The sequence below is a fragment of the Phoenix dactylifera genome, chromosome 5 (assembly GCF_009389715.1).
Source record: "Phoenix dactylifera cultivar Barhee BC4 chromosome 5, palm_55x_up_171113_PBpolish2nd_filt_p, whole genome shotgun sequence".
In the NCBI taxonomy this organism is placed as follows: domain Eukaryota; kingdom Viridiplantae; phylum Streptophyta; class Magnoliopsida; order Arecales; family Arecaceae; genus Phoenix; species Phoenix dactylifera.
Window position 1 is genome coordinate 1,748,742 of NC_052396.1, and position 21,981 is coordinate 1,770,722.

General features: G+C 39.4%; 2 protein-coding genes and 1 pseudogene across 2 annotated transcripts; 1 reads left to right on the forward strand and 2 right to left on the reverse strand.

Moving 5' to 3' along the window:
• Positions 1–564: 564 nt before the first annotated feature.
• On the reverse strand, positions 565–10,940 carry LOC103703941 (probable E3 ubiquitin-protein ligase XBOS34). The gene is made up of 9 exons (XM_008787019.4): positions 10,312–10,940; positions 10,087–10,201; positions 7,619–7,699; positions 7,431–7,519; positions 7,236–7,327; positions 6,966–7,047; positions 3,765–3,867; positions 2,275–2,360; positions 565–1,852 (listed from the first exon to the last, which is right to left on the reverse strand). The coding sequence occupies exons 1-9, from the start codon at positions 10,411–10,413 to the stop codon at positions 1,040–1,042; spliced, it is 1,563 nt and encodes a 520-aa protein (XP_008785241.2). The 5' UTR covers positions 10,414–10,940; the 3' UTR covers positions 565–1,039.
• A 77-nt stretch (positions 10,941–11,017) lies between these two features.
• Positions 11,018–12,119, forward strand: LOC103703942 (N-terminal acetyltransferase A complex catalytic subunit NAA10). The gene has a single exon (XM_017841983.3). It carries the CDS (start codon positions 11,174–11,176, stop codon positions 11,804–11,806), a length of 633 nt encoding a protein of 210 aa, XP_017697472.1. The 5' UTR covers positions 11,018–11,173; the 3' UTR covers positions 11,807–12,119.
• A 2,721-nt stretch (positions 12,120–14,840) lies between these two features.
• On the reverse strand, positions 14,841–19,719 carry LOC113462529 (annotated as a pseudogene).
• Between the last annotated feature and the right edge of the window lie 2,262 nt (positions 19,720–21,981).

Sequence of the window (21,981 nt, forward strand, 5' to 3'; positions counted from 1 at the left end):
GATCACCACGGCAACAGGCTTGAACAAACATCATCACTATCCTAAGTGGCAAATGCAAGATGGTCTCAAGTTCTTACAAACATCCTGCTTCGAGCCTTGAAATTCAAAGGTCTCCAGAACTTTCAAGCTATAGACTGCAGGCACCATCGAGGTAAGATTTCTAGCAGTCAACAGCCAGCCACATATTTACTCCGCACCCAAGAATCATTTACGAATTGGTAATGAGCGAACAATTTGAAATGCTTAAATGGCCACACTCTTTAATTCTGCACTACCACCCAAAAAATAAAATAAAACAAATCAGAATAAGATTGAATGTAATATAAACTTTGGTAGGCATTTACTTGATTTAAACTGTGTAATGTAAAATGCATCAGGAGTGCTCCTCATGAGCTAATGTCTGCTTCCACAGCCAGCTACCGAGCTAAACAAGATCGCTCCATGACCAAACAGGGACAAGTGCAGGCACATCTGGCACAAAAGAGAGGAAAGATAGCAACAAATTTCGGCCATTCATTTCTTATTCACCAGACAACTAGAACAAGAGACACTTGTGAAGAGGACTTGATTATAAGATCATAGAGCATGCCTACAAAATTAAAGATAAAGAGTAAAGATGGAGTCTCAGTTGAATATTGCACACAACTTCTCACCTTTTGCCTCCAGAATGCAGCATACCAATTGCTAATACATTTCAGCAATCACTTTGTAGCAAAGGTGAGGCACGCATGTAATACAATTGTCCTTTTGGAACAATAAGACTCCGTCATTAATGTTGTCCACAATAACAACATTACAGACTGTTTATATACAACATTACCTTACTTCAGGCACATGAATGCATGACACCAACACAATCTTCTTACTGACAGAAACTGCAGCATATACAAATTATATTACTATATCTTGACCTTCACTGGAAATTCAAGAACAATCCATAGATGTCATTGACTTATTCATAGGGTCACAAAATTTAGGACATCATGACAGCACCCAAGATCTGTCATCCTCATCAACTGTTCAGCTCCAGATTGACCAGTCAAACGGCATAGAGCTTTATGACCTGATCTATTTTGGCACGGCAAACAGGGCATCCCCAATTCTTCGTTTTGATCTCCTTCAAGCATGGCATACATCCAGCCATGTGGCCGCACGGAATGCATGCCCCCTCCGCTGGGGCATCCAAACAGATAACACAAAACCCAGAAGTACTATCATTGCCTTCTTTAACTTCACTGTTCCCAGGTTTGGAAAAGCTTGAAGTACTTGCACGATCTTCTTTAACTTCGTTAGTTGCAGGTTTTATCTCTACAGTTGGCATGCTTATATCAACAGGACTGGCATCTATCGACGGATAGTGAATGGGTCCATCATAAAATATCTCCTCAACAATTGGTGGAGCAGAAGGAACCAAAACTGTGGGAGGTGTCTCATTGGATGGAACAATAATTGGAGTGTCAGGTTGGCTGGTAGTAGGCTGTGATGCACCATTACTTGGACTAACTTCAGGAGCAGCCCATCCATTGTATGCACTGGTATTTGGCTCGTTCAGATGTGCTTGGGCATTCATTTTTGAAGGTGCAGCAGCATCTGGTGAACCCCAGCCATTGTGAGTAGAACTATCAGATGCACTCCCCCAGCCATTAGTGTTGCTGGTCTGAGTAACTGTTTGGACATCAGGCACTCCCTCTGCTATAGCTGACTGAATAGAGGCATTAATGGCCATGGCTAACTCTACATCTTCCTGGTTCGATGTATGTGTGCCTGTTAATGCTGCTGATGCATATGAGCTTATTTGTGATGGGGGCGGCATGGGTCCACCTACTGGTGTTACTGGAATGTTATTATTCATCTGCAAAAAAAATTTTGCTGAACATCAAGCAAAGTAAAGGTAGTAATGCTACTAAAATGTAACAGAAAAAGAATAAACCTTTTAAAGACCTTATTATGGAAGCAATCAATCAGCAGTGACTAGAGAAGCTTCAAGCCAACCCCTACCTACATACCCTGTTTGCAACATATTTTCTGGTTCTGAGTGAAATTCCAAGATTAGTTCTTAGTCCCCATATGTTCTCTCTATTCTCGCAAGCTTAGTTGGAACAAAGTCCATCACATAATGAATTTACACTTTATGCCAGAATTTAATTGGAGACAAAAGCATCCAGTAATACTAATTCTTGGTCTGTACCAGAATTGCCCTCCTGAAATTCCTATTAGATTCTTACACTATCATTCACTTGTATCCTTAGCAGAACAATCACAAGATGTAATTACCTGAGGAATTCCTCGGCATGCATTATAGAACCACTGTAGTTGTTGCTTGTCACCTTCATTTGCTGATAAAAACTTGTACCGTGTTCCTGTGAAGAAAGAGCAAATTAAAGTTCAGAAGAACCCAAATGTCACTAAATTGCAGACAACTTTAACCAGAATAACAAACCAAATTCAGAATTAGTGCTAAAAAACAGTAAAGAAAGGTCATCTGGGCTTTATCTAGCCTTATTCTCTGTTATAATGGTATTATTAAAGAAATCACAACTAATGACTGTTAGTAGCAACTCTTATATTTGCAGAGGAAAGGTTTAGCCAACCTCAAGCTTAATAGTCAATGTTTCTGCCAAAAAGGAAGTATATGAAATAAAAAAAAATTATAAACTAAGTTGCATATACAATGAAAGCAAGATAAGTAGCGACTCTTTAAATTTCACATATTGAAACTGGCAGGTCTGAAAAGCACTAAATAGAGCATGCCCTCATGAAAACAATTGGGGTACCTAGTGTTACGCTACATTCAAGTCATGAAGACTAAGAAAAATATATCATACTAGTTACAGATGGAGATAGGTTAAGATACGTTGCAAGAAAATCCTGCTAAGAACAGGATTATTGTCAAGGAGGGTATAATCAGCCGGATAGGACTCATTGTTCAACTTCACAAATTTGCCCAACTACCTTCTCTAAGATTTATTAATAAATTCATTTTACAGTCTACCACCAACAACTTGATGGAATCCTATCACGACTACCTACACAATAATTGTATATCAGAAGATTTGCATCTTTGGTGACATAAACTAATGCAAGCAACCAGCATAGAACAGACATATTGCACTTACAACAGAGGAGAGGGGATGGATAGCGGCCCTGAATAAGTTCAAGTAGAAATATCTCTAGGGTAGGAAGAGGGGAATGGGTGGGATGTACTTTTCACCCATTTTAAATGCATATATTTGGTTCAAATTATATATTTGGTTCAAAGAGAACGCTTGAAAAAAAAATCATCTTCATAAATGTACGTTGTTAACCACCTAAGCTATTCATAACATGATCTAGTATCGTTTAATATCTTCAGGAACATGTTATGAACACCAAAATAGCTAACAAAGGGCAGATTGCTGGACGGCTGTCACAGGATGGATGATGAACACCAAATATGGATGACGATGATCCAGAGTCTTTGAAAGACTCTAATAAATACCTCCAAGGTTTACTAGATAGCAAATATGTGAAGAAAGATAGCTGAAATTTAAAGTGATAAATAATAACATAAATAGGAGCCCACTGTGTAAAGAAACAGCACATAGCCAGTGAAGTGCCTGCCTAGGCACCAACCTAGGTGCCCACTGCCCAGATCGCCACCTCACCTAGCGGGCAGGTGCCTGTGCAATGGGGTTGCCCAGGCGACCAGGCTGCTGCCTATGACAACCTTGGGGCATCATTTAGCAAAATTTAAGAAAAACAACAAGTTTAATGTAGAGACATACTAGTGGCCTTGTCAACAACAACCACAGAAGGATCTGGCTGGTTAAACTTTGGTTCTTCGATATGAGTTTTCCAAAGTGAAATAACAATGCGTGGCTTCGCAACCTGTTTGCCAATAAAAACCTTAGCAATGGAACATTAATTGTTTAAGTCATTGCATATCCTGTCGTAACTGTAGAAAAAATTAATATGGACAAACAAAAGAAAAAGTCAGTTGCGGAAAATGAGTTGCACATGTTGAACTCATGCAAATTAAACATCAAGTGAAAATTTTGTGAGCTATACGTGGTCCGGTATCAAGCAAAGTTGAGTCACACATCAATTTACGAACGGTTACTCTTAAGGCATTCTGACTCTGCTCTTATCCTACATCAGCTTCTTCTTAGGATTGAACCACAAACAACGAGCAATACTACAGAATTACACATTCTAGTTTTTTAAGGAGGAAAAAATGCAAACTGAACCACAAGAATACTGAGAGACCCCCCAAAAATGCAAATATGATTTTGAGAACATCCTGAACTCAAGACTTAATTAGCTAATTCTAGCCAAACAGAGACAACAGGGCCAATCTCATTATAGCATACTATACAGACAAACAACACTTAAGATTTGGATAGAAAATTTTGTTCCATACATAGTGGTCGATTCTGCCACACAGCATCTCTCTTAGAGTATTTGGCAATAAAAAGAACAATTCTCCAACTTATAATATCACTAAAATCCAGGCAACAAAAAGAACCTGATAGTCTAGTAGTGCTATTGTGAGATGCCTTGCTATCTTGCTGGAATCGAGGCTTCTATTATTTTTGTGATCATAGTAAACGAGAAGCTGCTGCCAGTGGACCTATACTCAGTCTAACTTGATGGTCCTAAAACCTTTGCATATTTCTTCATAAGAAGTTTCATTTGTAGGTTTGAAATGCTTGGACTTGCAAAAGTTAATTTACCTAGCTGAAGCATATGTTGATCCATGTCCAAATTTTATATAGAAGATAAGATTAAACAAAACTCCAACAGAAGTTCACTTTCCTTCAAGAAGTTGATGTTAAGAACAAACAGAAAATCAAGCAAATGAGATTCCAACAATGGAATTTCCCTAAGAGTTGAATCCCCCCCCCCCCTTCTTCCCAGCAAGTCCAATGAATTATCTGCATTTCAAGCACATTGCTGAAACTTTTCACCTATTCAAAAGGCAATATCCTAGATCTCCTTCCTCCCCACAGCATTTCCAATCCACATTTTCATCTCCTGATAAAGTTTAATTTCTCTTCCTTAATAGTTGCAATAAGGAATTTGGTCTTGTTACCTTCTTCAACACAGAATATCCAGCTTATAGCAGACCTCCTTGTGCTTTAATATTCCTGTATCAGATTCAACATTTCTTTCTAATCCCTTTCATTTAAAATCACAGAAAATCTCCTCTTTTTTAAGAAGTCCATTGTTTTTCAATTCCATTTTTTGATATTCAACTTTCTAAGTTGTGAGATAAAGTTGCAAGTATGGACTAACATAGTCATCTCAGTCATCAACCAAGAACAAATTAGGCCTTGAATAATACTGCATTAAATGGTCCTGAACCGAATTTCAGTGCTTACGAGAGGATGGTTAAATGATCTGAACAATGCTAACCAAGGGGATCGACAATGTTTTGCTACCCTTGAAAGATAAAATAATAAGCATAAGCAGAGGATCAATATGTAAGCTCATAGAAAATGTGTGAAGCAGCTAACTTGAGAGACACGCGCTCAAATGCGCAAAATGCTTAAAGCAATTTCAGGATAGAATTTTCTGCATTACTTAAACTTTGGAGTTAATTTTGCACAAACACCCAGCAAAAACAAAATAACAACCCACTTCTTCTCTAACAAAGATTAACGTATACTCCTCTTCTTTCTTTTTTAGTGGCAGATAAACTTTTAAATTGTAATTCCTCTTTCCATCCCCCTATGTATGTGGAAGATATGTACAATGCATTAGAAATGACAAGGTAGAAAGGCACCCCTTTTCCATCACCAAATAAATTTAAAATGATGTCCTCTTTTACGTCAATAAAAGCGTAAAATTTCCAGTTGTCCATATATTAAACCAAAACCACAAAGGAAAAAAATGTTTCAAGATGCACTAGACAGAACCAATAGGACTGGTGCTACTAAGCTATTGTCTCATCATCAAAGTGGCATGCATGCTACTAAGCTATTTATCTTCTCATGTACTTATACGATTACTAGAATTTTTTCCCAAGCAAAATGGTGGCAAGGAACCTCACAATAGCACTAGACTATCAGATTGAAGAAGTTCTGAATACATTAACTAAGATATGGCATCATGTACTAGTGATGCTTCAGCTATGATTTCATAAAAAATTAGTTAAACTTTGGTATAGTTCTAGTTAAACTAAAGTGTGACAGTGAGGACTTATTCTAATAGGTGTCATTTATTGGATAATGCTGATCAAGTCATGCATGTGTACTATAAGTTAAAAAAAAATTCCTTAGGCATAAACCCCTTTACATGTAGGTTCTTTTGCACATATAGCAGTAAACAGGTCCTTCTGTAATAATGAAATGGTGTAAAACAAAACCAGAACAAGTTCTAGTTCACTGAGATCAATTATACTAGGTATGTTTTTCTTAAACCCAAAACCAAGTTTCTTGCAAGTTGGAACTGATCATATATTTTAATAGAAAGATGTTTTAGGAAAATAAACAATCACTTACAGACTTTGGTAGGGGTACTCACTAAAACGTATAAATAGAGCCTAACATGGTTCGCCATAAAAATGGGTGAGAAACCAAACCCTCCCTCTAAAATTAAATAATTCAAACTCTCAAACATAATATACCTTTTATTCCATGCAACAAACAATAATATCAGGCACATCCACTATAGTAACTAAATAAAGGTGCTCATGGATGCATGTAATTTAACAAGATAAATGGAAATTTATCATTTTGTAATTTATGTTTACACAACAAGTTTCATTGGGGTATATTTGCTTCCTTTTTCATGCATACCTTGAGTACAAACCTAAAATTGCAACGTTTTGTTTGCTAATTCTCAGGCAATGAGGAGCTAACCCTAGATAGTAAAATCATGAGTAGTTATAATAGAAGAACATTTATCAGATAAAGAAAGAAGAACATCGTTTACAATATGAAATGATGAAAAGTAAATCATAAGCTGGTGCTTCTTTGTTATACCTGCAGGTCAGGATATATAGCTAACTCAAACTTCAGAGGCCTTGTCGGATTACGGGAATCGCAAGGTAAAACCACAGCCCAACTGTAAAATAAATGCAATTATGATCAGCATGTATGTTGAGCCTTTCAACGGAAGCAAAGAATTCAAATACAATGTAAACTGTAAGTTAACACAGTCCAAAATCTGGACAGCTGTCTACAATTTTTAAATTAAAAATAGATCGCATTCAAAAAGGAAACTTAAAATATATAATTGAAATATGTACAGACATTTTTCTTGACATCAGCTGTCGAGCAAATGCTTCCAAAAAGCCCGGCCCATAATGCTCCCGCAGCCAGCCAGAGAAAAGGCATATTCGACTCTGAACACAAGATACCACATATAATGTATAAACAGCATAAAACAAGAGAATGAATGATACCATACACCTAGGTTAAAATTCAAAAAGTGTCTACCAAGCATACCTCAATGGCACGGACAACATTGCAGTGCCCCTTCTCTCTAGCCAAATCAAGTGCACTGTGACAATCATCATTCATGATGAAAGGATTTGCTGAAAAAAGGTTAAGCAGGGATTCAGTATCACAAAGAATCAGCAGATAACGCAAGTTTGCTATAGAAAAATTTAAACATAATGTTTAACTAGATATACCTCCATGAGAGAGAAGTAAATGAACAGTTTGCTCGAGGCCTTTTTTTGCAGCATGATGCAGTGGTGTTCCTGCATGAGACCCTACAGTGCACAAAAGAAGCACAAGACTTTTATGCCCCATGACAAATGATCAACTGTTCCATAACTAAATAATCATATATGAGTACAATGTTTTGCTGAAGCAGAACCACTAAATACACTCTTAAAATATAATAAGGTGTCAGAGTCAGAACCTATCTGCTAACAGGCTGGCTTAATGCCTTAACATACAGAGTTAAAAAAAAAAAACTCCATAAAGTGGATCTTTAGCTTTCCTAATGTCAATAGACTAGATTTGTGGCATAATGTTTTCATATAATTAAAGCATAGATAACATATAGAGAAAGCACCTAAGTATATGTCTAATATTTACATAGAAAAAATAAACCTTAGGCAAAGTTATGTTGAACCCCAAGGTTCAAATATGCATGGACAGAACAGAAGGGAGAGAGACAAAGCCTAGAGAATAAGAATCCACAAAAATTTCTCTCCAACTATGCTCATTTCTATCACCATCTAGCTGTGCATTTTTCTGAATTCAACTAAACACTTCATGTACTTTCATCCCCTATGTTTCTTACGAAACAAAGTCCAAAATTTCATAAGACAATAAACTTTAACTAGACAATTATACTCTAACCAAAGCAACTTAGGTAAGTCCAGACTAAATTCCAACATCCTCCTTAATTCGGATGATCAATTCCATCGTATGGTAATATGGGCAGTGCTATTTTCATCACATAATACTGAACCAGTGATTGTCTCATGAAAGAATCTGCGCCATCCATGCTTCTGAAAACTTCAGAAACTTCTTTTAACAGCTGCCCACCTCTGATATAACACGTTGTGCAACCAAACTTTTGACTTGATCCAGTGTCTCGTTCCCCAGCTTATCCTGATCACGTACACTAAATCTTCTCATGTCTTTCATGTTGAAAACACTTTGGATGCATGCCTCTTCATTTAAAGAGGTTTTCCAACCACAACACATCGACCTTCTGCAATAGGATCCTTGAACTTGTCAACCAAGCTGTCATGCATTACTCCCAGTCTTAATGCATGCATAATTTATAGAATCACATTCATCATCAACAAGGAAAATATAAGGATAAAATGCATCTTCTCATAATTACTAGATGATTCACATGCACAACTGCAGTGGTCACCATTTTCATGAACCAATCTGGCTTCTCTTCTTCCTCCCTGGATCTCGTCATTCATCTTCTCCAGATATTTTCAGGCTTTTTGCTGTTTCAACCTTGAGATCTTGTCGACAACCTCATCCAGTGCTTCGTAGATCTAGGACCAGGCTACTTTGTCCTTCCAGTTTTATTGCAACACCTCCTATGGTCGAGAGAGCATTGGCACTCTAGCTCATCGACCATCTCAGCATAGCCATTCTCCACCAGATCCACTAGCTCCTCAGATTCAAGCAGGCATATCACATCTTGATGATTCATTGTGCAAGAGTTTCTTCCATTGCACTTTGGCAGCTTCCCCCAGACAATCCAATCCGTCATGATAATCTGCCTTTGACATCCAACTTGCATGTTTGACTTCACTCAACCTATCAAGCACCGCTCACTCAATCAATCATCATTGTTGTGCTGGCTAGCCCCTGGAATCTGACCAGTGGTTGAACCTGCAAGTTTAAATATGCATGCAGCAAAAAAAGAGGAAGCATACAATCCCCAAAAAAAAAATCACCTCTAGCTAGCCATGTTTGGTTCTATCAATATATGTATATATAACAGTCACTCCTCAACACAGCAGGCCAAGGCCTTCCCGCTCAAACATGAACACCATTCGGCTATGCACCTTAGATTCATCTAGAACACTTTACATACTACATACTAAATCCCTATTTTTCTTTAAATTAGGTTAGTACTTAACAATATCCTTGAACTCACAAAATGTTAAACCTCGTCCCAACAACCAAACATCAACCCAATCACCTTAGACTAACTCTAAGTTGCACTCCATCTACTTGTATGAGCTAAAAAAAGTCAAGCAATTCGAAAGTTACTTTATTTTCCTCAAGCATAGAAAAGTCACATGCACATCTTAGACACCAAGCACACTTAATGGAAAATAATTTAATTTCTTATTTTCCAATCACGAGGACCCATAGAATATCAATCGTTTTTATCTTGCACCTATAATTCAAAATAGCTTCGGTCACTAATTTGCCTCAATGAATTTCTCAATAGTTGTATAAATCTAACCAACATGTTCGACATCTCGTACCAATGCTAGACCATGAAAAATGAGTTCAAGGCAAAATGATTCACAAGCATTCAACTATTTCCTCTACACTACAATAGTGAAACCGATGCATGTATGTCCCTTCTTCTTGAAGTTGTCAATCCATCAACCCAGAAGTAAATGGCCATAGAATCACAAAGTGAGAACGAGAATAAGTCTCTTACCAGGCCGATAAGCATTCACATTGGCACCCATCTCGATTAGCGCTTTTGCAACATGCAAGAGATCATGCCTCATGCATGCAAGGATCAACGGGGTCTTCCCTTCTTTGTCTATCCACTGCAAAAAAGATTCCATCATCCAATCCAGAACTAACGCCACCCATAATTCCAAAAATATCAAAGAATCCAACATCCAAGTCCTCCAATAGAAAATACGAGTAAGCTTACCTCCAATCCGGCACCTTGGTTGCGAAGAGCCCTGATCCCTTCAATGTTGCCATAATTGACCTGCTGGTAGAGCAGCTCATCCTTGGATTGCCGCGCTCCCATCAATAATTTTCCTCGAGAACCTTAATTATGCACCAAAACAAGAGAGAAACCCCAGGAGTGGGCGCTCCCAAGGCTATCAGTAGCAAAATAACCGCTCCAAAATCCCTAATTTAGATCTTTGCGCCCTTCCAAGATTCAGCAAATTGGACCGTCCGCTGGGGTTAAGGAATCAGAAGCCAAAAGTTCCTCGAAGCTGCGAAAGATTCGAACTTTCTTCGATAGATCCTCTCCGCTTCCAAGAGAGCACCGCAGTCCCAAAATTGGAACGCTTTTCCGCAAAAATTCAGCAGATAGGTCCCTCTCTAGGGATTCCGGAGGAATCAGAACGTCGAAATTCCTTGCAACTTCGAAAGATTCGAACGCACTTCGAAACGAAACGGATGGATTTATATTTTGGGTGACGGAGGAAATTGGGGAGGAAGAAACGGAGACATCGTTCCTTAGAGATGAAGCGATCGGTCTCCTCCCAGGAAGCGAGTCCAACGGTGCGATAAGTCTATTCTTTTGAGTTTTGACCTTTCATTTTTTTCGAAACGCGGTTCTTTTGGTGTATTATATTTATACAGACTCGCCGCGTTGACGCAATTAGGGAGTTGGGCTCCGACTTAAGGCAGGCCCGGTCCATGACAAATTGTCTCGAACCTTCGGTTCCCTTGCCTGTCACCCTCGTTTCTTGTTCGGCTATGCCTCCTTCCCCCGCCTCGCTTGAAGCTCCAGAAAAGAAACCCTAGAAACGTAGGCGGCGTTGGCGGCGGCGAAGATGGTGTGCATCCGTCAGGCGACGGTGGAGGATCTGCTGGCGATGCAGGCGTGCAACCTGCTCTGCCTCCCAGAGAACTATCAGATGAAGTACTATCTGTATCACATCCTGTCGTGGCCGCAGCTCCTCTTCGTCGCCGAGGACTACGGCAGCAAGATCGTGGGCTACGTCCTGGCCAAGATGGAGGAGGACGCCTCCGAGCCGTGCCACGGCCACATCACCTCCCTCGCCGTCCTCCGCACCCACCGCAAACTCGGCCTCGCCACCAAGCTCATGACCGCCGCCCAGAACGCCATGGACTCCGTCTTCGGCGCCGAGTACGTTTCCCTCCACGTCCGTCGCAGCAACCGCGCCGCCATCAACCTCTACACCTCCACCCTCGGATACAAGATCCACGACGTCGAGGCCAAGTATTACGCCGACGGCGAAGACGCCTACGACATGCGGAAGCAGCTCAAGGTCCGCACCGCCCATCATCACGGTCATGGCCACCACCACCACCCCGGCGGTGCCTGCTGTTCCGGGGATGCGGCGAAGCCGGTGGAGGCTGATGCTGGTACTGGCGCCTCTGCCTCTGCCTCTGCTTCAGCTAATGCGGGAGAGCGAAGGGCTGGTGGCGTTCAATCGAGGTAATTACGTGGATCTTGCCGCCCATAGTTAGGGTTCTGTTCTCCTTGCTGAATTGCTGTTGCTAGTTGTCTGTATACTACTGGGAGAGCTACAACTTCTTGTTAGTATGTTCTTGATTTGGAGTTGATTCTTGGATGACTGAACCAGGAAGAAAAGACAAGTTTTCTGAAAATTTAATATGGTCCTGTATCCGATTATGTATATGATTATGCTTGTGCAAGAAGAAACTTAAATGCTTGAATATGGGTCTGGATGTTATCCTGTGTTTTTTGATATTTGGAGAATGGTTGGTTGCTAATGATTGAGCATGCTGGTACTTGTCTGTTTTCTCTGGGCGTTGATGTTCTATTAGGCTTGATGTGTTTTTCTGTACTAGATGGTTATTCTTCTTGCACTTGTTGAGTTAGGAACCAGTATAATGTTTGTTGCTATTTGTTTGTTTGGATGAAGGCTGTTGAAATTCCATTGCTGTTGGATTTTTCATGTCGACCACTTTAGCTAGGCAACACACATTAGAAAAGGATTGCATATAAATGGATTATTGAGAGATCATAGGTATTTGAAACTAGAATAACCTCAAAAATTTGAGTGAGAATAAACTTGATCCACATGGTTTGTCTCATCATCGAGAAATCAAACCTGTGAGCTTTATAACAAAGGCAGTAGAGTCAAAAAAATAAACTGGCAATGGACATTTTTAACAAATTAATTTGATTCTGTGTTATGGATTGACCATCTAAGTGGTTTTCCTTCTTAATGGTATCTAGAAAGATTCATGAAGGATGAGAGAAACATAAATATCATTTAAAATAGTTTACAAGTTACATTGTCAAATAGACTGAAGTTCATGCAACCAACTTTGTGTAAAATGAGTTCTAATCCTGTCCCAATCATCGGTCATTCATGAAATGGAATGACACCCTACATTGATTCAACTTCCTTTCCAAAGATAATTTGGAATTATTTGGCTCATAATAATCGATTTATACATAGGACCATTTATAGCATAGGAGGTTAGGTCCACTCATGTCATTGGATTAGTGTAAGCTGATCCTAACGGTCGGATTGTATGTATGCTAGCTGGTGCCATTAGATAGGGATTATCTTCTTAAACATGTCATAGCCCATTCTCAATAGGGTTGGAATTAGGCTGGGCTAGGCAACACCTTTACCCAAATAGGGCCTGAAAATTTTTTCGAGCATTGAGCTGGGCATAAGCCTGAATTTTTTTTCCCAAATCCTGGCTCGAGTTCGGGCCTGACCCGAAGTCCAATTGGGTCTGAACTGCATAAGCCTCAAAAAGTTGGGCTTGACCTGAATCGGCCTAGTTGACCCAATTTTTTTGGCTTGATTGGCCTTAAATGATGGACCTGACCTGAAAGACTCTTGGCTAAAGGTCCTAATAATGAATTTTGGAGAGGATCGGGCTGGGTTTTGGGATCGGCCATGGGTCAGAAGTCGAGCTCGAGCTTTCGGACATGCCGGAGCCATACCAAGCATCGACCCAAGCCCGGCCCAAAACTTATTCAAGCTTCATTTTTATGCTCAAGCTCGACCCAAACAATCTCGGGCTTGGGTCAATACACGACTTGAGCTAGCTCATCCCAACGAACCTCAGGCCAGCCTTAGCCCATTTCATGCCCTAATTTTCAACCCTTAGATTGTACAAGAAACTACTTTTCATTGTTTGATGGATGTGGTTCTTGATCATCATATTGTTCATGAAGTAGATATATATGGTTGGTTCATTAAGACTCTTTACCTCTAATTTTGAGATTAGATTTTAATTTTGATTGCTTATTTGTTCATGGGACCAATTTTAGCCATCATATGATCAAGATCCTTATAGTTTAAGAATCTCAAGTTGTTTATGAATATCTTATAACGTAATTGTCTACTAGGGGAAATTCCTGTTTTGTTTTCTCCTTATGTTGGCTCATCAGGACCTTTGAATTGTTGGATTATCATTTGTATTGTTGTTAAAGAAGGATCATTTATACTCCTTAAACAATCTTTAGTTAAAACTAGAGTTGGGCGGATGAAGTTGAAAGGATTTTCTAGGTGGCTGTGTGACAGGCCCATGTGCTAGAAAAGAATTTTTTTGTATAAATGGTTTTAAGGCTTGCTATGCTATGTTTCTAAATGTCAAGCAATAAAGAAGGATAAAACCAATATGGAATATACTGCAGACATGTGAATACTATGGCAAATGTTCTTTAAAACTAGGAAAGAAGTGAGGAATGAGAAGTTGAAGGTGCATGACTTGCAGTGGTTTATGATGAAATGATGGACAATGAATTGAAATCATGTGTATGCGCAACAAAGATGTGGAGAAGTCCTGGCAAGTAGTGGTGCCAAATTAGTCATTAATAATCAAGAAAGTGGACGGAACTAGGAAGGACTCGAGCTAAAATGAAAGTTGTGGGAGAATATGCAATAACACCAAAGGTGGCCCATTGATTATATGAATCTTAATAGAGCACCAGGATTTGAGGGCGAGCTTTAGTGCAATCGTACAGTTGCTCCATTGTGATCTAGATGTCGTGGGCTCAGAGCACCGAAATAGCTTCTTCGCATATGGGGATAAAACTGTGTACGTTTGACCCTCTCCATACCCCGCAGTGGCGGAGGCCTCGTGCGCTAGGACGCCATTTTAATGGGGATCAAGAATTCATAAATTGATGCTAAATAGTTGGAAGAAGGCTTGATGGTCATGGTATGTTCATGCTATTGTTCTTATATCAAAGTGAAAAAAAAATAGAGTTTCCATATCCTAAATTCAACGATTGTTCAATGCATGGTTGTTGCTTTAACTGGCTTTCATCTTAGTAAATCTTTCAACATAGCATTATTCTACTCTTTCTCTCTCATGTTCATTATGTGCAAGCTTGCTGTTACAAAAATCAATCTAATTCTTAACCATTTCAAAGCAACTTTGTATAGTTGAGCAAAGTGTTCTATGGTTTCCATTTCATATGGAGGAAAAGATTTTCCATATTGTACATGATGTTTGTGGAACTCTAGGTTCTACACAATATTTTTTTTTTTTTTTGATTTCTGAAAGATTCTCTATCTCCCTCCCCACCTCCCTACCCCCTCCTGCTGCTGCTTTTAAATGATTGTGTGCTTGGGCATTTCATCAAATTTGTGCCCTACTGGCCATTGCGAAATTTAATATCTTAGTTATTATCTCCAAGGCAGTTTGTGGATAAGATTTGATTGAAATATACTTAGTCATGAAAATCTTTGCATGGAAGGTTCTTTTGGTGCACTTAATCTAATGCCAACCTGCATATTGTCTGGTGAGATGTGATTTCCAATTGGATCCTGCAGTCGCTAGGTGTATTGTGAATTTGTGACACTTGGAAGATATAATGCAGCACTCTCAATGGGATTACTGATCTGAAGGAGATGTATGACTTCCACTTTCTTGTTCGCCGATGGGTACCCCTTGTGGCTAGTCTCTCAGCCTACCACCACTATGACAACGTCATTACCATGTAACTCTCGTTTGGAGAGATTAAAAGAGTTTGAAAAGAGAATAAAGGTGTTCATTTAGAATTCGGTGCTGTTGGTCAGGATTTGTGTATGTTCTGACAGTCCATTACATGCAGAATTGCTTATTGAATAACATGGATGCTTCGACCTCTGCAATAGGCATCATATGGTTCTAGTCATAACTGGTCTAATGAAGGAATTTGTGAAGAAACAATGCCGGACAATTTTCCATTCCTTTGAAAAAGAAAATGACATCAATGAGAAGATAATAATTGCAACGCGACATATTTATGTTGAGCTTATGGCAATTCTATATTGCTGATTAAGGTTGTGTTCCATTAGCGCATGTAATCTGATCCTAGAAATTAGATTGATGAATTGGTATGTTAAAATTTTAAATGCCAGAAATTATAAAGCTGGTTTTGGTTTTCAATTTAAAACTTGTTAAGTTTAATTTGGATTAATAGAGTGCCTAACATCTGTTAGCCCGCATCCCTAGCTCGTGCATATCAGATAGGATTAAGTCATCTGTAAGACCATCTAATCTGTATCAAAAGCAAGCCTAAAATTCATAGCACCCAAAATTCAAAGCATGGTCCAAGTGGTTTCCTAATTGTTGAAAAATATTTAACTTGTATGCTTTCATCTAACTTCCTTCAATAATTTTATTTACCTTTACGTCTTCTGTTAGCCTTTTTAAAAATGAAAAATAACATAAAAATTTGCAATGGTCGCTGACCACGTTTAAGATACTGAATTATTACAAGTGCATCACATAGGTACACATGCCATCTCAGGAAAAGGTTTGGCATGATTACATGGACTATGATGGTTAATAGCAGCAAATGAGCCTATTTCTGTCACCCTCTCCCTCTTATGCATACATGCTATCATATATTCCTATAAAAGAAATCTCCAAAATCTTTAATATGTGTCTACTGGTGGAGCCTTAAATGTTTAGAACATAATAACATCAACCTCCATATTCTATATCTAGCGCTGCTTTTTTCTCTAAGCTATAATACCTGGTGATATCTGTTTCTTGATAGTTTGATGATTCACCGAGCAATCTCTCAATCTCTTCAGGTTCATGCTGTGCCTGTGGATGCAGTTTGACTTTTCTTAGCCAAATTAGCCTTTCTGCCACTTCATTCATTGAAGGCCTTTCTTGCCCCCTAACATTCAAGCATTCGTTTGCAAGCTGAGCAGCTTCTTGAATCACATCCATGTCCCCTTCATTCTTAATTTGACTATGGGTAAGCCCTAGAAGTTGATTCTCCTTAGAGGCAGATATGAAAGTTGATGCTAGGCTTCTCTCTTCTTCAGATCCTTCAAAATAAAGTGCCTTCTTGCTGGTAAGGAGCTCCAGAAGAACAACACCAAAGCTATAAACATCGCTTTTATCTGTTAGATGGTATGTTAGTAAGTACTCAGGATCTAAGTAACCACAAGTACCTTGAACTAACGTAGCACATTGAGTTTCATCCATTGGAACTAGCATTGAAGCTCCGAAATCAGATACCTTCGCCGTGTAGTTGTCATCTAAAAGTATGTTGGAAGGCTTCGCATCTCCGTGAAGGATTGGAGCGGAAGCTGATGCATGTAAATATGCAAGTGCCTCTGCCAACTCTGAAGCAAACTTTAGATGCAGATCCAAGGAAATGGGGACTTTGTGACTCTTTTCATGGATGAATTGGAATAAAGTCCCATTGGAGGCAAATTCATAAACTATCATGGGAACTTCGACCTCCAAACAACATCCCAGGAGCTTAACCACATTCTTATGGTTGATCTGGGAAAGTATAATCATCTCCTTTCCAAATGCCTTCTTCTGCCTCTCATCAATTATCTATGATTTTTTTTATGGCAACTGTACGGTTATCTTTCAAAATTCCTTTATAAACAGTTCCACAGCCTCCATGCCCTAGGACACTGTTTTTGTCAAACTGGTTTGTTGCCTGTTCTAATTCTTCTTTTGTAAAAATCTTAAATGCTAGGCCTTGGTTTGACTTGATCTCATGAAGCAGCTGCCAGCCTCCATTTTGCTGAAAATATCTCTTTTTAACCCTCATAAGATTTCTTCTTTCATGGACCATATAAATGCAAAAGCAAATGGATAATAGAATGACTAGGCTGATGCTAATGCCTGCGTATACACAAGCAGACATTGTCAGTAGATGGAGGAAAAAGTTACATAAATAGATCAAATGTAAGTAGAAACATGAATTCATGAAACGTTTCATTGTAATAATTTTTAATAATTTTGTAATGATTACAACATTTAAGAAGTGATGTGTACCAAAGAAGGTTGTGTTCCCCGTCAAACTAACTCAATCAGTAGAAAATAGGATTTCTTTCCAAGTTTTTGAATACTAGTTCTGAAAAATTGAAAAGACATCATTCTTCTAATTTTGTAAGTGCATTTATTCAAATCCTAGATATGCAGCAATTTTAGTTTCTAGTTGGGCCAATCATTGAAATAGGGTGGAAAATCGAATGTTAAAAATACTAAATAAATAGACCTCGAAGTAAAAATAATTAATTGAACCTGAAATGGTGTTGTCCTTTCATATGAAGCATATAAGTGTTCAACTTTGTGTCACATGGACAATCCCCTCAACGAGTAAAATTGACCTGAATTTCAGGCAGCTGAATAAGATTTATGTTTACAGAGTCGTCGGAGATGACAAGCTTGTGAGGCCATATAAAATTTATCCACACGTCCTTGCTGGTGACTTAGCGTGAGTTATGTTTGGCAAGATACGATTATTTGCATTACTGTTAGTATAGAAGGAAACAGGACCGTTACATTTATTTATGATGTTAATATCTGATAATCAAACTCAAAAGTTTGCTTATGGAATGTAGAAGGTGGAGTCCAAAATTGTCAGGGACAATAAGATTACAGGTGGTGGAAAAGCCAAAATTGTATTAGTGCTTGATTGAAATACACTGAAAAAGCAGATTTAAATCACCTTTTGCAGGCAGCTAAGATGTTGCTTGGTTTTGTGAAGGGTTACTTTACAGTGTTCCTTGTTGATGGGAATGGTGGTAAAGCCTTGGTCATCTGGGTGAGCTAAAGGGTGGTGTAGGCTCTATTGAGAATGTCTGTCTTCTAGAGGTGGAAACCTGCTAGAAAACAGAGTCAAGAAGACACAGGTACGAGGATGGTTCTAATGAAGCCATATGTTTGCAGGAAGTTTATTACCACATAGTTGTGAGCTGGATAAAAGGAAAAATTGAAATGGTATACTCGGTGGCATAATACTTTCAGGTACCTGAAGATCTTTAAGACTTTGGAGACCAGATATTTTGTCATACCTGGCAGGAGACCAATCAAATAGCTGATCGACTGATAACCAGAGTAAGCACCTAAATTTATTATATAAGAGATACCTTAATATGCTATACATTAGATTTACGTAGATATCTGTTGAAGAAAGCAAGCAAAAATATTTTTCTGTGCAGATGGTTCAGAGGATGAGTTTGATTTTTGTGGTAGATAAGGCACGAAATCCTTCGGCTATACTGATGTTTTTTCATATCAGCATATCAGTATGCCTGTACTGTCATTGTAAAATAATGACAGTGCCTTGAAACCTTCATGCATTGTGATATGATGGTAGAGTATATTCGATAGAACTACAAAAAATTTGATTTTTACATTCATCATGGTAACATCAGAGTGGCCTACTGCATACAGCTGCACAGAAAATTTGGTGAATGGTGCGAGTTTGAGGTTTGAATCTGGCCTATTATCAGCCGTCCCCATGAACACCACGGAGAAGACCACGCAGAAACCAATGCTGGCCAGAAGCAAGGCACCAGAGAATTCTGACTGAGGTTAATTCTAATTTATAATACATAATATCGAGGATAAATTCTAATTAATGCCTAGTGGTGTTTCACAAAAAATAAAATAAAATAAAAGACCACCTAGTTGTGATTTAGGTTAAAAATGACTGTGGTTACTTGGTGGCAATGTATCTGCAAAAGCTAATGGCTTCAAAGATCAAATATATTATAATCCCTGACAAAAGATCAATGAAACAGCATATTGGCTGGTGACGAGACTAAACAAGTCCTTTCTCTGCGTATTGAAATCCCTAAACATTCGAATTATATTAGATAAAGAAGTCTTTTAGTTTGCTGTATATTAAACTTAACGACTTGTCAAGATGTCTGCTGAAGGGAGCACAATTGCCTTCTGGGGGCAGGTTGATTGTGTAGAGAATGAATTTGAGTTTTGTGGGAGATAAGTCATGAACTCCTCCCTTTGCTATGGCAATCTTTCTCGGGTCAATATATGAGGTTACTGGTACGCACAATTAACAATCCATCATGATACCTAGTTATATCAGAGATGTATGAGGATCCGTGTGGGCGTGTATTTAGTCCTACATTGATTATTCGCTGAGTAAATTTTTCGTCTTTATATAGAATCATAGAACCTAAATAATATTTTTCGGTTGGATTGTTGCAAATGGTATTAGAGCAGACTTGATACATAGCCTATGTGGACTAAGGGATACTGCAGCATGGGTTCATGAAGGCTGACCACGAGTCTATCGTGGTGCTTGTGATTAAATTTGAATGAATTTGAATTCTTAGCCTGATGAGAATGTTAGGGCTTAAACAGGAGGAGTATGTGAGGACCTGTGCGAGCGTGTATTTAGTTCCGCATCGGTTATTCGCTTGGTAGATCTTGAGTAGTTATACAGGATCAAGAAATCTAAATAATACTTTTCGGGTAGCTATTTTAGGTGACGTCCTGGGTTGTTACAAGATGTACATCAGAATGATCTACTGCAAAAGAGTTTCTCAAGTTTCTTTTGACTCAGCCATGCCAAAAAGAATCTTGAATTGTCTGCCTCTACTTCACAGTTTTGAGCGCGATATGTGGCCACAGCGCTACTTTTTGTGTTCTTATTCTCCCTCTTTCGAGGAAAAGATTAAGCCCGAAGATCTAATCACCTTTAATCATCGAGGAAACAAAAGATGCACCACAGAAACCCAGCTGAAGGTGCAGCGAGGAAAGGAAGAAAAGAAGAAAAAAGACATTGCAAAGCAGAAGAAGGGGCAGTGTGTGCCATCAGTATTGCTGTTTGTCTCATGGTGGAGGAGAGGAATTACCTATTACCAGCTTCACTGTCAGGGAAAGTATGTCTTTTGGGTAGCAAGTTCCACCTTTTTGAGGGTTGCCGAGCATGCCTGGTGGGCACGAACAGAAAAAATTCCCTACCGTGTTCGTGCACTCCGCAGACTCGGAGCATGGCCGCTTTTCAGTGCACTCGTCAATGTCTGCCATCCCATAATTCACGCCGTGAGAGCAGGTAATCAGTTGCTAAGAAAGGATATTAAGTTACTGCATGAGAATGAGAGTGAGAGTGAGAGAGAGAGCTGCCCACAGACCTTGGCATCCATCGGCACCGCGAGCGTAGGGATTTCCCTTGTAGCCTTCTGAGCAGTTGCAGAGATAGCCACCATTGGAGGATCCAACACAGTAACTATGCTTACTGATGCAAGCGTAGGACAGGTTGAGTTGGGCTTGCTCGCATGTCTCCTTTCCTATGGCCCAGTCCAGCACCACGGGTGCTTCCCCCTCCGGCCATCTGTTTCTATAGTAGAAATCAAGCGTAGTGACGTAAGTCGACCGGAACTCGAACCGGTCTTCCTCGAGCAGAACCGCAAAGCTGCAAGGGTTGAACTCCCGGACGTTGGAGTAGTTGAAATTGCCATCGAACCAGACGTTGTAGTAGCCGAGCCCCGTGGGAATGGAAGTCTGGCAGCAGCCAACGCCGGCGGAATGTCTTGTTCCGGCACATCGACACGCAGCCGCTCTGGTACAGATCGGTTTCGTTTTTATAACCTCCAATGTAGGCGAGGGTCTCGCAGCCGATGACGGTGAACTTGTTTCTGGTGTTGCTGAACCTGAACGACGTCTCAGTGAGGTCCAGACTCCAATCGTCGTAGCTCAAGTTGTCGCGGTTGCATTGCCAATATATGCTATTGTACATGCGAGCTTGGCCCAAGGGCAGTAATATGTCGATGACCTCGAGAGGGCCGAAGAAAGGCTTGTGGCCGCTATCATTGGTCTTGCTGCAATTTAGTTCGAAGCCTTCCCTTGAATCCTCACTTGGTTTTTTCTTCTTTTTATCGAGCATATGATGGGTCCGAAGAATGATCGAGTTATGTGGAAATTACATGGTTAGAAAATCTGTAATGAAAACTATAAACAACAGGAATTAATACATCTCTTAACCCAGAGTCCCAGTTTTACTCCTTTCTATTTGAGGTAGTTATGGTACGGTCATTAGAGGTTTAACTGCGAAATTCTAAACGATGGCTACAGTAATCTATTGATTGCTGAGACCGGGGTCTGAGGTTGTTTCCTTTTTAGCATATCAGAAAAGGACAGATGTACAAATCATATGATGGTTCCAAATTTTGTTTTTGCCAAGTGTTCGATTGCTCTAATTGATCATAGGGATGGCAAAATTTTGTCTACTTGTCCGACCCAATTGAGACAAATAATGTCAAGATAATACATCCTTGACTGAAAATAAGAGCAAGTCCAGCTCCAGGTCTGTAATTTTGGATAGTGTGGATCCAATTTTGGATTCTAAATTTTTGTAAATTCAAACAATTAATGTTCTTACCACAGTACCCTGAACCTAGTT